Source organism: Rana temporaria, chromosome 4 (assembly GCF_905171775.1).
Source record: "Rana temporaria chromosome 4, aRanTem1.1, whole genome shotgun sequence".
NCBI classification, from domain to species: Eukaryota; Metazoa; Chordata; class Amphibia; order Anura; family Ranidae; genus Rana; species Rana temporaria.
In genome coordinates, this window is record NC_053492.1 from 326,716,364 (window position 1) to 326,734,149 (window position 17,786).

General features: G+C 44.9%; 2 protein-coding genes across 5 annotated transcripts in view; one reads left to right on the forward strand and one right to left on the reverse strand.

The window, feature by feature from the left end:
- The window catches only part of SFT2D1 (SFT2 domain containing 1), a 775,689-nt gene that overhangs the window by 292,041 nt on the left and 465,862 nt on the right, over nucleotides 1-17,786 (reverse strand). The window lies entirely within an intron of this gene.
- On the forward strand, nucleotides 7,730-8,331 carry LOC120937457 (60S ribosomal protein L17-like). The gene has a single exon (XM_040350709.1). It carries the CDS (start codon nucleotides 7,747-7,749, stop codon nucleotides 8,299-8,301), a length of 555 nt encoding a protein of 184 aa, XP_040206643.1. The 5' UTR covers nucleotides 7,730-7,746; the 3' UTR covers nucleotides 8,302-8,331.

Consider the following 17,786-nt stretch of genomic DNA (forward strand, 5'->3'; position numbering starts at 1 on the left):
TCAGAGCAGACTTCTGGTAGTTTAGAAGCCAACCAAACTTTGTCAGAGTCTGGGTCCAGGTAGCCCAGAACCGCAATCCCCCGCTGATGCAGCAACGGCAGAACCGGGGTCAACACTTTTGTGAAGACCCGAGGAGTGGAGGCGAGACCAAAGGGTTAACGTCACAAACTGATAATGCTCCTCTCCCACAGCAAAACTGAGGAATCGTTGGTGTTGGGCACATATTGGAATATGCAGGTAAGCATACTTGATGTCTGTAACAGACCTCCGGCCTCAACAGGACTATGTCCACCGTAAATGCTTTCTCTGTCTGATACCACACGATCCAAGACTCTTTAGCCCATCCAGTCACTAGCCGTAACTCAGTGTAGAGTGAAAAACATCAGACTCTTTATTATAACACATGTACAAAGAGATATACAACTCAGGGGACAATCACCCCTCCCTTTGGAATTCAGGGCAGGGTAAACTGTCCAATCAGCAAGGAGAGCTGTTCCCGCAGTACCCCAAATAAATTGTCCCAAACATAGCATTACTTACCCAGCCAACCTCTGCCTTTCTCAGAGAACATATCTGCTGCTGGGGAGAAGCATAGACTGGTCCTTATCCCTGGAGTCCTTTCAGCCGCTGGAGAGAAAACAGGGTGACTGGGATTTACTGGGAATGTTGCCGACAGGAGAGCCCATCTGCATTTTGGTGTTGGCTCCCCCTTTGGTACTGAAAAGTGAAGTTGTACGTTTGTAAGGCTAAACTCCCCCTAAGCAGGCGGCCGCTATCACCTGAGACCCGATTCAGCCAGATGAGGGGGTTGTGGTCCGTAAGAATGGTGAACTCCCTGCCGTACAAATAGGCTTGCAATTTTTTCAAGGCCCATACTATAGCCAGGCACTTCTTTTCAATGGTGGTACCTCCCTGTCCAGCAACTTTCTGCTGAGGAAGACAACCGGGAGCTCCTCCCCCTCCTGAGAACAGCCCCCAGCCCATATGTGGAGGCATCCGTCTGTACAATAAACCTTCGCTTGTAGTTTGGGGTCACGGAAGAGGGCCTCTTTCAGCTGGTCAAAGGTGGTCTGGCAGGCCGGCGTCCACGTCACCATCCTGGACATAGTCTACTTAGTCAGGTCCATCAGTGGCTTGGCAATTGAGCAGGAAAGGGGAACACATTTTCGATAGTTTACCGTGCCCAAAAAGGCCATAACCTGAATCTGATGCTTGTAGCATTGAAGATTATTTGCGGAAAACTGCTATCCCTACATTAGATGATGATCATAGGAAATCATTGGATTATTCTTTCTCAATGGAAGAATTACTAGGGGTAATCACAGATATTCCATCAGGTAAGAACCCTGGTCCTGATGGATTTACTCCAAAATTTTATAAAACATATAAAGAACATTTGTTTCCATTTATGCTGCAGGTGTTGAATTCCATCTCTTCCACTAACCCATTTCCGACTCAAACATTGGAAGCACCTTGATTCCCGAACCAGGTAAAGATTTAACATTATGCTCTAGTTATCGTCCAATACCTTTAATTGGAGTAGACATAAAAAATATATGCTAAACTGATTGCGTAAGGCTCCAATCTATTATTCCTAGCCTGGTACATAAAGACCAGACCAGATTTGTCGAAGAGAAACACGCGACAACGCGATAAAAACATTCTTACTTATGGGCCATGCCCAAACAGCTAAAATACCAGCATGCCTTCTCTCGGTTCATGCAGAGAAGGTTTTCGATCGGTTGGGTGGCCTTTTCTTGAGTACTCTTTAAGGCAAATAGGGATGGGCCCAAATTTACTTAAGATCTTAGACGATGCACTATTTGATGCGAAATGCGTCGGAGGACTCCACCGCTGCCACTTTGTACATTTGAAAGCGCTGATCACCTTTTATAATGTAAGTGTTTTTACCTACATTAAACATTGGTACCTTTCAGTATTACGCTACGTGCCTTTCTCTTCTTCTCCTACATCTCTACATATTGGTTTACATGTTGGCCCACATTGGGTTCCCCTGGAAGCGACCTTTTCCCTGATTCGATCCCTGGGTTCCTCTCTGATTGAGGTGCAAGATGTCTCCATGAGAATTGCAGCCGATGATCCAGGCCTGAGAGTGGTTTATACCCTGCTTTACTGACCCTCTGGGCATATGTCCATTAGGGTACAGTATCTCTGGTAAGCCATTCTTTCAATGATCGGTGGTGGATTTCTTTACTGCACTTCATTCCGATGCATTGGGACTATTATCACCAATTTTCATCACATTGGACCTTTTTTTCACATATATTTATTTATATTTTATATATACACCATCCAGTGTCTATACATATACATCACTTTTTTGGTTGATATGTCATATTTTTTTCATCATAATTTTTTGACCATTTGTTTGATGCACTGTTTATTTATCCTTTCATTGTGTGATCTATTAATTTTATGCGCTACACTTTTGATGTATGTTTAATAAGATCTTAGCGCTATATACTAAACCAAAGGCCAGAATAAGGATCAATGGATCATTGACTACAAGTTTCCCTTGGAACATTTAGCAAAAGCAATCAGACAGGAGCCTTCTATCACCGGCATAAGATTAGATCGACAAGAAATAAAACTTGCCTTGTTTGCTGACGATCTGTTACTTTATGTTACCAACTCTTATATATCTATGCCTTCTATCCTATTTGAATGCGCTTTGGAGCCATGAGTAATTTCAAAGTAAATGGTTCAAAATCTGAAATTCTTAATGTGTCACTTTCACCCCACCAAGTGACGATGCTGAAAAATAACTTTTCATTTTGATTCTGCTCCTCTACACTAAAATACCTTGGAATATACCCACAGATCTGACTCATTTATATTCGGCTAACTATATCCCTTAAATGTAACGTACTTTACAAGATCTTAAAAAATATGACTCAAAATTTATATTCCTGGTTCGGGAGGATTAACATATTGAAAATGGACATAATACCGCATTTTCTGTATCATTTTCAAACTATCCCTGTTTCTATCCCCAGATCTTTTTTCTCTGTTTTACAATCTGCCTTTGTCAAGTTTATCTGGAGGTACAAGAGATCTAGATTAAATTGGAAAAAGTTAAGATTACCCAAAACGAAAGGAGGAGGAGTGAGTGCACCGGATCTTTATTATTATTATTATTTTTAACAGAAACGTTTATATTGTAACACAAGGAAAATTATACAAAAAAGTAAAACAGAACAGAGGTACAGCATAGGATTACAATATAGAGAAATACAAGACATTAAGATGACCAGGATAGTCAGAGTAGTTGATGATGCTAGTCCTTGTAAGATCTAGGATGGGATGAGGTGATTCTAATCTAAGAATAGTTCAATTTGGGAGGTGCCAATTATAATGGTGGGGGGGTCTATGAGGGTCCAGGTGTTGCAGAGATCGCAATTTGTCTTGTGTCATTGGCAGTTGGCCTTCAAGATTTTGGGGTGAGAGGAGGTTGATAGGAAGAGGTATCAGCTCTTGCAAGAAGGGGAAGGTGAGGAGACAAATAGGGGAAGGTATGCGAGTCTCGAATATGTAAACAGGAGTATGTCAGTATCCCTTAGGGGGTCAAGGTAGGCTAAGATCAATCGTCAGTTCTTGATTCGCTGCAATGTAGCAGAAATGTAATCGTCCAATCATGGAAAGTCCCTGTCTTCAAGTCTATCATTAGTTATAACATTATACAGTGATCGATCTAGCAGTCACCCATGATTTCCAAACTTTATCAAATTTTTGAGGGCATTTGCGGCCCATATACGTCAATTTGTATAGAGGTAGCACAGTGTTCGCCACTGGGTCATCGTGGGGGTTCGCTAATTTCCAGTGTTGTAGTAACACTTTCCTGGCATAGAAACACAGATAAAACAGTTGCAGTTTAGCATGCGTGGAATGTGTCACCAATTCTGTGATACCCAGAAAAACCTTAGGGTCCAGTGATACTGAAAGGTTGGTAGCAGTGTTAATCTCCGCGACCACTTCCCTCCAATATTCCTGGATGATGGGGCAGTCCCAGATAACATGATAAAATGTTCCTAATGTCTGCTGGCATTTTGGGCACAGTTCTGACTGCGTAGGATATATCCGGGCTAGTCTTTGAGGGGTATAATAGGCCCTATGCAGAAACTTCAGTTGAATAAATCTGTCTCTAGCAGAGATTACTGTCGGTATATACTGTTGCAGTACTGATTCCAAATCTTCCTCCGATAGGTCTGGTATGTCCATCCTCCAGACTCGGTGTAGGGAAGATTCTCATTCTGAGTCTCTTATAAGGAGGATAATATTCTATCTACCCCACGGGAGATAAGAAACCTCTCTATCATATGTGGCTCTACTGAAATTGCCCTGGGAAACTGTGCATGTGCAACGTGTTTCAGCTGCAGATACAGGAATAGCATCCACGAAAGGAGCTGATATGCTGCGCGCAGATCTGGGAAGGGAAGTAGCTTGCCAGCAGGGGTCCGGGATAGAGCTGAAATGTAAGATTTTGGGGTTATGAGGGGAGATGAAGTCAGGCTCGGCAACAGCCGCAGTGACTTTCTCCCAAACCTGGACCGTGGTACGCATTGGGAGAGTTACTTGAGGGGCAGCTTTAGTTCCTCTGTAAACTAGATTGGTGAGAGCAGAGTAGGAGCCCATAATAGCAGTTTCAAGGTTTACCGCAGGGTTGGATCTGGTCTGTTTAAACCACCAGCGAACAGTGATCAGAACTGCCGCCCAGTAATATTTCCTAAAGCATGGTAAAGCTAGCCCACCAAAGGATAGAGGGAGCTGCAGTTTGCGTTGTGCTATTCTGGGGGTTTTCCCGCCCCAAATAAAGGAAGAGACTATTCCATCCAGTCTTTGAAAGAAGGAGGCAGGGATGGGGATCGGGATATTTCGAAAAATGTATAAAAATTTAGGGAGAAACGTAATTTTTAATAGGTTCACCTCCCACCGGTGTTAAGGGGAGTGACATTTTAAAATCAGGTTTTGCAACACCGGGTATAGGTTATCTGTTAGGTATTGCATCAGGTCATTACTGATTTCAATACCAAGATACAGTGGGGATCAAAAGTTTGGGCACCCCAGGTAAAAATTTGTATTAATGTGTATAACGAAGCCAAGGAAAGATGGAAAAATCTCCAAAAGGCATCAAATTACAGATTAGACATTCTTATATGTAAATAAAAGTTAGATTTTATTTCCATCATTTACACTTTCACAATTACAGAAAACAAAAAAATGGCGTCTGCAAAAGTTTGGGCACCCTGCAGAATTTATAGAATGCACTGCTCCCTTTGCAAAGCTGAGACCTGCCAGTGTCATGGATTGTTCTCAATCATCGTCTGGGAAGACCAGGCAATGTCAATCTCAAAGGTTTTAAATGCCCAGACTCACCTGACCTTGCCCCAACAATCAGCACCATGGGTTCTTCTAAGCAGTTGTCTAAAAAACTGAAACTGAAAATAGTTGACGCTCACAAAGCTGGAGAAGGCTATAAGAAGATAGCAAAGCGTTTTCAGATGTCAATATCCTCTGTTCGGAATGTAATTAAGAAATGGCAGTCATCAGGAACAGTGGAAGTTAAAGCAAGATCTGGAAGACCAAGAAAAATATCAGACAGAACAGCTCGCAGGATTGTGAGAAAAGCAATTCAAAACCCACGTTTGACTGTACGATCCCTCCAGAAAGATCTGGCAGACACTGGAGTTGTGGTAAACTATTCCACTATAAAGAGATACTTGTACAAATATGGTCTTCATGAAAGAGTCATCAGAAGAAAACCTCTTCTACGTCCTTTACCACAAAAATCAGCGTTTGAACTTTGCAAATGAACATATAGACAAGCCTGTTGCATTTTGGAAACAAGTTCTGTGGACCGATGAGGTTAAAATATTACTTTTTGGCCGGAATGAGCAAAGGTACGTTTGGAGAAAAAAAAGCACATAATTTAATGAAAAGAACCTCTGTCCAACTGTTAAGCAAAGGGGTGGATCAATCATGCTTTGGGGTTGTATTGCAGCCAGTGGCACAGGGAACATTTCACGAGTAGAAGGAAAAATTGATTCAATAAAATTTCAGCTAATTTTGGATGGTAACTTGATGCCATCTGTTAAAAAGCTGAAGTTAAAGAGAGGATGGCTTTTACAAATGGATAATGATCCTAAACACACCTCAAAAATCCGCAGGGGATTACATTAAGAGGCGTAAACTGAAGGTTTTGCCATGGCCTTCACAATCTCCTGACCTCAACATAATTGAAAATCTATGGATAGACCTTAAAAGAGCAGTGCGTGACATACAGCCCAGAAATCTCAAAGAACTGGAAGACTTTTGTAAGGAAGAATGGACAAAGATACCTCAAACAAGAATTGAAAGACTCTTGGCTGGCTACAAAAAAACGTTTACAAGCTGTGATACTTGCCAAAGGGGGCAGTACAAAATATTAACTCTGCAGGGTGCCCAAACTTTTGCAGACGCCATTTTTTTGTTTTCTGTAATTTTGACACATAAGAATGTCTAATCTGTAATTTGATGCCTTTTGGGCATATAAGAATATAAGAATGTCTAATCTGTAATTTGATGCCTTTTGGAGATTTTTTCATCTTTCCTTGGCTTCGTTATGCACATTAATACAAATTTCTACCTGGGGTGCCCAAACTTTCAATCCCCACTGTATCTAAACTTAGAGACTCTACGTAGGGGGGTCAAGTTCGACATAGGGGGGGGCAAGGTCAGACAGGCAAAATAGGCTGCACTTACTCCAGTTATTTTTAACCCCAGAGAAACTGCCAAATTTATCTATAATCGCTAGGGCCGCCACGAGAGATTGAGAGTCATCGCCAAGATATAGAAGAGTGTCATCTGCATAGAGTGATATGCGCTCCATCAATGGACCCACCTCTAGTTCATTCACCTCATGTTTCCCGAGTGAAGAAGTATAACAATGGGCTCGATGGCCAGGACAAAAAGCCCCAGGGACAGTGGGCAGCCTTGTCTTGTCATGGGTGATCTAAACAGCAGCTTGATCCAGCTAATAAATTTAGATCTGAACCCGAATTTAGCCATTACCTGCCACAGGAAGTCCCACTCTACTGAATCAAATGCATAGGTGTGTGCAGCCTATTGCATTAGGGGGTGCACTCCAAAGCTCAAACACATGGTACTGCTCACTCACTGTGTTCATTCAGAAAGGGAGGGCGTCGGTAAATTACATATTTACAGGCCCCTTCCCACACTCATTCTAAAACATCCCTGTGTGTCCCAGCAGCAGCCGGTGGTAGAGAATAGGAAGCGCTGCGGGGGAAGCCAGGGCAGTAGGGGGAATCTTCTCTACACAGGGTAATTAGGGTGTGCCCAGGCACACCCTGTGCGCACACCTATGATCAAATGCCTTATCTGCGTCCAGTGAGGCACCAGCCCTGCAAGTGTTTTGGTCTCGGAAGGTCGCTATATTGGTGTGGAGCCTACAAATATTTATGTCTGTGCCCTTGTCCGGCATAAACCCTGTCTGGTCACCATGAATTAGGGAGAGTATCACTGCGTTCAATCTATTGGCCAAAATCTTAGTCAGGATTTTGGCATCCACATTAAGCAAGGATATGGGCCGATGGGAGGAACACAGTTCTGGATCTTTCCCGGGTTTAGGTATCACGACAATCACAGCCTCCATCATGGAAGTCGGAGGGGGCTGGGAAGTCCATTGTGTGTAAAAATTACTCTAACAGTGGCCTGAGGTAATATCTCAAAATGGTCCTCTGCTCGCTTGACCCCGAAAACCCAACAAAATCATGCAAGGCTCAGGGTTCCAACTTGCGAGTGCACTTCAAGAACACTCGTGAGACAGCTCAAGCTATCAAGGGCAGGCACATTCGTAAGGCCACCAAGTATTTGAAAGATGTCACCTTAAAGAAGCAATGCGTTCCTTTCCGCCGCTACAACGGAGGTGTTGGCAGGTGTGCGCAGGCCAAACAGTGGGACTGGACACAGGGACGTTGGCCTAAGAAGAGTGCAGAATTCCTCCTGCACATGCTGAAGAATGCCGAGAGCAATGCAGAACTCAAGGGTTTGGATGGTGATTCCCTGGTCATTGAGCACATTCAGGTGAACAAGGCTCCCAAGATGCGCAGACAAACCTACCGTGCTCACAGGCGAATCAACCCTTACATGAGCTCCCCTTGCCACATTGAGATGATCTTAACTGAAAAGGAGCAAATTGTCCCCAAACCAGAGGAGGAAATTGCCCAGAAGAAAAAGATCTCTCAGAAGAAATTGAAGAAGCAAAAACTCTTTGCTCGGGACTAAAAGCAATGTACATAAATAAATTACATCCTTTTAAAAAAATAAAAATAAATTACTCTAACTCTTCTAGGAAGTGTGATGTTCTGGATGTGTAGAGATGCCGATAGTACTGCTCAAATCTGGCATTAATTGTTGGAGGGTCCGAGAGCAAAGTACCATCCTCATCCCTAATACTTGCTATACAGGAGCTCCCTGACCGTTCAGTTGCCAGCCAGGCCAGCAGCCTACCTGATCGCTCACCCTGTTCAAAGATGCGCTGGGTCTGAGCGAGGAGGAAGCGACGGCAAGAAGCAGCGCAAAGGAGCGCCAGTTCTCTGTAAGCATGTCAGCGTGTGAGCCTTGGTCAGGGGATTCTGCATATCGTGTCTCCATTCTCAAAGCCCGTCTCAGCCTCTGATAGTTCTAATCTGGATTCTTTCCTGACTTTGGAGGTATTGAACTGATATCTACCTCTAGCATACACTTTAAATATGTCCCATACCACGGCTGGAGGAGCCGATTGGTCATTACGGGTCCAGTAGTCCCAAAGTTCCGACAACATTAGTGGTTCCAGCTTTTCGTCCGTGATCCAGTATCTGGAAAGTCTCCAAAGTCCCACATCAGCAATCAAGTCTGTGGAGAGGTCCAGCATGACTGGAGCATGGTCCGATTTGCCACGTGGTAGATGGGCCACCGCACTTACCCTAGACAAAGGGTCGCTAACATAAATTAAATCTATGCGAGACAGTGTTGCATGAGTTGCAAAATGACATGTAAATTGTTTACCATGCGGGTATTTCCATCTCCACACGTCACTCAGACCATGTAACTCCACCCACTGGGACAACGCTGAGTCGGTCGACTGGCCAGGGTTCAACCTGTCAGCATTGGCATCGGGGGCCATATTAAAGTCTCCCGCCAAGATTATATGGGTAGCTAGCAACAATAGCCTGTATTTTATGTAGAACTGCAATACTTGCTGGTGGGGGCAAACATAGGCCAACGACCACCACATCCAACCAATAACAGAGAGCATGGATAATTACATATTGTCTGTCAGGGTCCAGGTTTAGATCCATCAGTACAAAGGGAAGCACCTTATGGATTAAAACACTAACCCCCCGGGAGTGAGAGGAAAAAGTCGAGTGAAAATAGGATCCCACCCAGGGCTTTTTAAGGGAGAGAATTCTGGACCCCATGAGGTGGGTGTCCTGGAGTATACATATGTGCGGGTGGTATTTCTTCAGGTATGAGAATACCAGGGATCTTTTGAATTTGGAGTTTAACCCCCGCACATTCCAGGATATCACCTTCAGGGTGGCCATAGTGGCAAGGGGACATTAATTACATCTCCATCCCCATCTGGATCTCCACCTAGACCCACGAGCAGGCACAGATACAAAAACATCTCATCAGTATCCTTACCCCTGCCAGATATATCAGGAATTAACTTAAAATGTAACCATAAGCATCACACAATAAAACAATACTGTACCTTTTTTAAAAACAAATTCCTCCCCACCCCACGCAACCCCCAAAACTTGGGTGCGTTTGATAACCCAAACAAAGCATGACTTAGTCTCTGGGAGGCAATGCACCAACAGGGCGCCTAGGAGGCACAATAGAGTGCTCGCAAACTAATCAGCAGCTGTGCTGCCTGCTTCTCAAACAGTGTCCGATTCATGGGCAGGAAAAAAGAAAAGGAAAAATGTTATGCTTGCGGGAAGAGTTATTCGCCCAGGTAGTACTGGGGGCACATTCTTTTGCAGTGAACCATAAGAGAATACTTGTAAAGTAAAAAACAGGTACGTATAACTGAGTGTGGATAATAACCCCCCCCCCCCACCAACAGGAAAAAGGGAAGGTTATATCGTAACAGCAACCTCCCGTTCCCTCCTTGCCTTATAATGGAGGATCAACAATCGATATCCTGTAGAACACCGCCATAGAAACGTGAGAAACCCCCTATTCAGGAGTATGGCAAGTTAAAGCGTTCATCGCGATCAGCAGTGGCCGGATAAAGTGCAGCGGGTGATTCCGTACTTCAGTGTCCGCAAGAAGAACATCTCTCTCCAGTAGAGAATGGGGTAACAATGCATTAGGTAATGTCAAGTAGTCAATAGGTGTGAGCAGGAGTGCACTGTATCGTATAGGAACTCACCCACCAGATAAAGGAAAACAGGGAGGCTTGGCTTACATAGACTCAGCGCTAAGCGCAGTTGGCAGCTTCTTCAGGGACTGTAAAAAAGCGGTGAGACTCCCCGACTGTAGCCGGGCAGGAAAAAGCATACTGTATTTCAGGCCCCTATGGTGCAGGGCCATTTTCACTTGATCAAATGATTTGCGGAAAAATCTGGCCCCTATGGTGCAGGGCCATTTTCACTTGATCAAATGATTTGCGGAAAAATTCAAATTTAAATTAGGCGCGCTCCCGCGCCGGACCTACTGCGCATGCTCTGTTTTGAAATTCCCGCCGTGCTTTGCGCGAAGTGACGTTTTTTTTGAACGGCGACATGCGTAGCGTACTTTCGTATTCCCGGACGTCTTACGCAAGAAAAATGTTTTTAAATTTGACGCGGGAACGACGGCCATACTTTAACATGGGCTGTGTAAAGTTAGGGCAGGTAAAACGACGACTAACTTTGCGACGGGAAACTAGACTAGCAACGACGTAACAAACGCGAAAAACCGTTGTGGATCGCCGTAAAACCTCATTTGCATACCCAACGCTGGAATACGACGCAAACTCCACCCAGCGGCGGCCGAGGTACTGCATCCTAAGATCCGACGGTGTAAGACAATTACACCTGTCGGATCTAAGGGCTATCTATGCGTAACTAATTCTATGAATCAGTCGCATAGATACTCAGAGATACGACGGCGTTTCAGAGAAACGCCGTCGTATCTCTTCTGTGAATCTGGCCCTTAATGCCTATACAACAGCCTTCATTTAGGCAATGGAAGGAATATATGCAACTATTGTCTTTGTTGTCCTCTATTCCCTTAAACACATTTTTTGACAGAGATTTAAATCTGTTTGAGTCCATCTAGACCAAAACATGTTTTATCAGCAATATATAAGATTCTTATTGTAAAAAATCATCCTGAGCTCCCAAAATTTACAAATAAATGGGAATGTGATCTTAAATGTTCAAATTGGAGCAGCAGAGTGGGAAAAGTCTTTTACCCTCACACATTGTCATTGGCAACTAAATCCCAAGAGACAAGCTATAAGCTTGTTTCTCGCTGGCATCGACACCCAACATCTTTACAGCACATATTTCCAGACGCATCAGATAAATGTTGGCGATGTCATTCTTCCAAGGGATCATTGTTACACATTGTGACAGGATCATGCCGCTGTATACTACAGTTACAGGGGAGGTAATCCCCAATAAACCGCAAATTACCCGGTTGTCCATCAGGCTCATATAAAAATATCAAAAAAGGGTCTGCTTAGACATTGGATGATAGCTGCGAGATTGTATTGTTCGCCAATGGCGCGGAACAACCAATCCCTATCATTGAATGAATGGGTGGTGGAAATGGACCATACTGAGAAGATGGAGACCGTCCTGGCATATGAATTGGACATACTTGAAAAATGTCAGCAGGTATGGGCCCCCTGGAAGGCCTTCAGGAAATCAACAGAAACCTAGATGGTTAAACGGAAACTAGAATAGAAACTAAATATGATCTAATAAGGTTTCAATAGAGGATGTCTGTATGTCAATTTTTTTTTTTTTTTCTTTGGTGGCTGTTTGTTTGATGTTTTGTATCAGTTTGTATAATGTATTTGTAAGATGTTTTGATGGTATGATAATACCATTAATGTATGTATATTTGTTACTAGAGATGGCCTGGCGGTTCGCCCGGATCACGGCAAACTTTGCTTGTTCGTGGTTCGCCGAACCGGTGGACATCTGGCGATATTCGACTATATATATTTGACTCATGACACATCCATCAGGTGGTACAGGACAGCCAATTGAGACATTTCAGCACATGGACATACCCCCTACCTTATAGATAGACCTGATCTGGTGGCCATTTTACATTCTGCTTTTTGTCAGTGTAGGGAGAGGTTGCTGTGTGGAGCAGGGACATGCTGTATTGAAACAAATCGCTATCTAAAAGGTCCACAAAAGTCCTTTTAAGGACTGGTATAGGTGTACTATTGTTTGGTGTGCAGTATATAGGGGTGTAATACACTTATAATATACTTTCTAACATGGAAAGCATATTATAGTGGATTTGTATTGTGCACTGTGCAGCATTGTGACTGGTGTATTTGGGTACTGCAGAATTTTTTTTTCTGTTTTGCTGCTTTAACTCTGCTACACACAATGACAAACGTTACTGGAAAAAAAGTTTTATAACTGGTGCGATAAACCAGTGGCCCCCCAAAACGACAGATTGAAGCGGGGTGTTATATACCTTCTTCCACATATACTGCACTTCTCTAGAGACTTTTGTCACAGGGTCATTTAAAAAATGACAGGCAGAGGAAGAGGCAGGCCCTTCCGCAGGGGTGGTAGGGATAGAGCAGGAGCACCAAGCCGGAGCCAAAGTGGGAAGTGGCACAAGGTGCGTTCGATTACGTCAAAGGACGCACCAGACTTGGTTGAGTGGCTCACCACCAACACCACCACCACCACCATATACCCTCTGCTTGAGTCACGGGAATTATTTTCTGATCCATCAGAAGACATTTCCGATGCGCAGCCATTCTTGGCATTGGATCAGGAAGAGGAGGTAGCAACAGCCGCCACTCAGCAGTCTGACAACAGTATCCAGATCAGCCCAAGGAGGTTGGTCCCCGCTGTTGCTGCCTACTCCGAGATCTCTAGTGTTAGTGGTGGGGAAGGCGACGTTGATGATGACGTGTCTACAGACATCACGTGGGTGCCCACAAGAGAGGAAGAGGAGGGGAGTTCAGAGGGAGAGATGGATCAGCAGATAGGAAGGAGAAGCAGGCCGAACTTACATTGCACAGGAGGGCCAAACCAGACTGCTAATGTATCAGGAGCGAGCCATCAACCATGTACGGTCACATCTGGCGCTCCCAGGACACCGGCCCATGGCTCCACAGTTTGGGCTTTTTTTTAACGGGTCCGCTGCTAACAATAGTGTTGCCATCTGCAGGCTTTGTAGCCAACGCATAAGTCGCGGTAAGCCTCACTCACCTAGGGACGACCACCTTAAGGGGATCTCCGCTGGAAATGGTCCGCCGGACCGTTTCCAGCGGAGATTCCTCCTCCGGATTTTGATCCGATGGCTTGTACACACCATCGGATCGAAATCCACGCGGAATACATCCGCGGTGACGTGTCGCGATGACGCGGTGACGTGCGCGACGCTGGAAGGTAAGTACTTCCACGCATGCATCGAATCATTACGACGCATGCGAGGGAGGGGAGCGGACGGATTGATCCGGTGAGTCTGTACAGACGACCGGATCAATCCGCTGGACACGATTCAAGCGGATAGATTTCTTAGCATGCTAAGAAATTTCTATCCGCTTGAAATCGATCGGCCAGACGAATCTCAGCTGATAAATATCTGCTAGGCCGTACAGACGACCGGATTTGTCCGCTGGAACTGATCCGCGGATCAATCCCAGCGGATAGATCCGGTCGTGTGTACGAGGCTTTAAGAAGGCACCTGGCCTCCCATCACCGAACCCAGTGGAAGCAACGCCATCCGAACCCACAAAGCCACACTCCAGGCTCTCACCCTCCAGCCTCTTCTCCTTCTCCTCTATACTCACAATTGTCCTCCACTCCACCTTCCATCATGTCATCCTCGCGTTTTTCTGCAAAAAGGCAGGCTTCCGTGGCCCAAATGTTAGATCGTAAAAAACGATGACGTCGGATAACCCTCAACTACTGCCAAATAAACTGGTGGACTCAGAGGCCTTTCAAACATTTTTGGCCATTGGAACACCACAATGGAAGGTCCCAGGAAGGAAATATTTCTCACAGAAGGGCATCCCAGAGCTATATGGCCATGTTCAGTGGCAAGTGAATGTATCTCTGGCACACTCGGTGCCAAGATACATCTGACCACAGACACGTGGTCTAGCAAACACGGGCAGGGAAGGTATATAACTTTTACTGTCCACTGGGTGAACCTTCTCACGGCCATCAAGCATGTAACCTGTGGCACCCATGTAGATTTGGTTTTACCGCCACAGATTGCATGCAGGCCTGCCGCCTCTTCTCCTCCATCCTCCCTCTCCTCCTCGGCTGACTCCTCCTTTTCTGATGCTACCGTCTCTTCCACTGCGCCACCCAAGATCCCCAGAACCTATTCGACATGCCAGGTGAGACATTGCCATGCTGTGCTGCGTCTGTTGTGCCTGGAAGACAAGAGCCACACTGGTCCTGCACTCCTTTCAGCTTTGCGTTCACAGGCAGATCAGTGGCTAACACTGCTCAATTTGACAGTTGGTAAAGTGGTGTGCAACAACCGTGCCAATCTGTTGAGCGCGCTGAAACAAGGCAAATTTACACACGTGCCATGCATGGCACACGTCATGAACTTGGTCGTGCAGCGATTTGTTGCCAAATACCCTGGGGTCCAGGACGTCTTGCGGCAGGCCAGGAAATTCTCCGGCCATTTCAGAAGATCTTACACGGCCATGGCTCGCTTTGCTGACATTCAGCCGCGACACAACCTGCCCGTCAGACGTCTTATTTGTGACTGCCCGACGCGATGAAACTCAACCTTGTATATGTTTGATAGGCTGCTCCAGCAGAAACGTGCAGTTAACGACTACCTGTACGAACTCTGCAGCAGGACAGGTTCTGGGGAGCTTGTTTTTTTTCACTGCGCAAGTAGCTGCTCATGCGCGACTTGCGCCATTTGATGAGATCACCAAACTGGTCAGTTGAAGCCAGGGCACTATCAGTGACATCGTAACTTACTCCTTCTTTCTGGAGCGTGCATTGCGTTGTGTCATTGATGAAGCCGTCGACTTGCAGGAGCAGGAAGATGAGGAAGTCGCAATGCTGGATAAATTCCCAGGGGGGCTACTCCACCTGAGACAAGTCAACAACGGGAGTCTGAAGAGGAGTCAGAGGAGGATGGTGTCGGGGCGGATGAGGAGGAGCAAGAAGAGCATGCTTTAAACCTTTCTGGGATCCCTGGTGTTGTCCGTGGATGGGGGGAGGAGAACAAGGACGACATTATCCTGGATGATGAGCAGGAGCCAGGCTACTACACCGCTTCCAGTTTAGTGCAAATGGGGGCCTTCGTGCTCCAGTGCCCCATATAAAAAGCATAAAGGGCAAGGACCAGTACTGGGTGGCAACGTACTTAGACCCCCGGTACAAACAAAACATGGCGGAAATGTTACCACCATCACAGAGGGCCATCAGAATGCAGCACCGATAAGCGCACTCGCCTAGCTCACGACAGTGTTGATTACCTCACATTTCTAAAAATGAATGAGACATGGATCTCGGAGGAATTCAACACATGTGACCAGTAAACCATGTTTGATTCAAATTCCTCATGACAGGCCACAAATATCCGCCACCACCCATAACAATTCATGGTCCCTGTCTTAGGTAAATACAGCGGCATAAAGGGCCTTTTATGTCAGTTGAATGCCTAATTTTTGGGGCCTGCACTTATTTATCCTATGAATGCCAGCCACAGAATACAAAGTTGTTTGCTGTCAGGTGAACACCTGTGGGCTAATTTTTGGGGCCTGTAATGGCCGGCATTACTTACAGTGCCTTGCGAAAGTATTCGGCCCCCTTGAACTTTGCGACCTTTTGCCACATTTCAGGCTTCAAACATAGATATAAAACTGTAATTTTTTTCTGAAGAATCAACAACAAGTGGGACACAATCATGAAGTGGAACGAAATTTATTGGATATTTCAAACGTTTTTAACAAATAAACTGAAAAATTGGGCATGCAAAATTATTCAGCCCCCTTAAGTTAATACTTTGTAGCGCCACCTTTTGCTGCGATTACAGCTGTAAGTCGCTTGGGGTATGTCTCCATCAGTTTTGCACATCGAGAGACTGAAATTCCTCCTTGCAAAACAGCTCGAGCTCAGTGAGGTTGGATGGAGAGCGTTTGTGAACAGCAGTTTTCAGTTCTTTCCACAGATTCTCGATTGGATTCAGGTCTGGACTTTGACTTGGCCATTCGAACACCTGGATGTTTATTTGTGAACCATTCCATTGTAGATTTTGCTTTATGTTTTGGTTCATTGTCTTGTTGGAAGACAAATCTCCGTCCCAGTCTCAGGTCTTTTGCAGACTCCATCAGGTTTTCTTCCAGAATGGTCCTGTATTTGGCTCCATCCATCTTCCCATCAATTTTAACCATCTTCCCTGTCCCTGCTGAAGAAAAGCAGGCCCAAACCATGATGCTGCTACCACCATGTTTGACAGTGGGGATGGTGTGTTCAGGGTGATGAGCTGTGTTTTTACGCCACACAACGTTTTGCATTGTTGCCAAAAAGTTCGATTTTGGTTTCATCTGACCAGAGCACCTTCTTCCACATGTTTGGTGTGTCTCCCAGGTGGCTTGTGGCAAACTTTAAACTACACTTTTTATGGATATCTTTAAGAAATGGCTTTCTTCTTGCCACTCTTCCATAAAGGCCAGATTTGTGCAGTATACAACTGATTGTTGTCCTATGGACAGAGTCTCCCACATCAGCTGTAGATCTCTGCAGTTCATCCAGAGTGATCATGGGCCTCTTGGCTGCATCTCTGATCAGTCTTCTCCTTGTATGAGCTGAAAGTTTAGAGGGACGGCCAGGTCTTCGTAGATTTGCAGTGGTCTGATTCTCGGCTTTAAACTTCTCCACAACAGTATCTCGGACCTGCCTGGTGTGTTCCTTGTTCTTCATGATGCTCTCTGCGCTTTAAATGGACCTCTGAGACTATCACAGTGCAGGTGCATTTATACAGAGACTTGATTACACACAGGTGGATTCTATTTATCATCATTAGTCATTTAGGTCAACATTGGATCATTCAGAGATCCTCACTCAACTTCTGGAGAGAGTTTGCTACACTGAAAGTAAAGGGGCAGAAAAATTTTGTACGCCCAATTTTTCAGCTTTTTATTTGTTAAAAAAGTTTGAAATATCCAATAAATGTCATTCCACTTCATGATTGTGTCCTACTTGTTGATGCTTCAAAAAAAAAAATACAGTTTTATATCTTTATGTTTGAAGCCTGAAATGTGGCAAAAGGTCACAAAGTTCAAAGGGGCCGAATACTTTCGAAAGGCACTGTATGTATCTGATGAATGCCTAATGTACCTCCAGCCACAGAATACAAAGTTGTTTGCTGTCAGGTGAACGCCCGTCGGCTCATTTATGGGGCCTGTAATGGCTGACACTTACTTCTGCATCTGTTTTTTTGCTTAATACTTCTGGTAGGTCAGTGTCCATGTTGTGGGACTATTTGTACACAGCTAGTAAGTATTTTGTGGCTGCAAATATGACCTGCAGGTTTTTAATGTTCGCCTGACA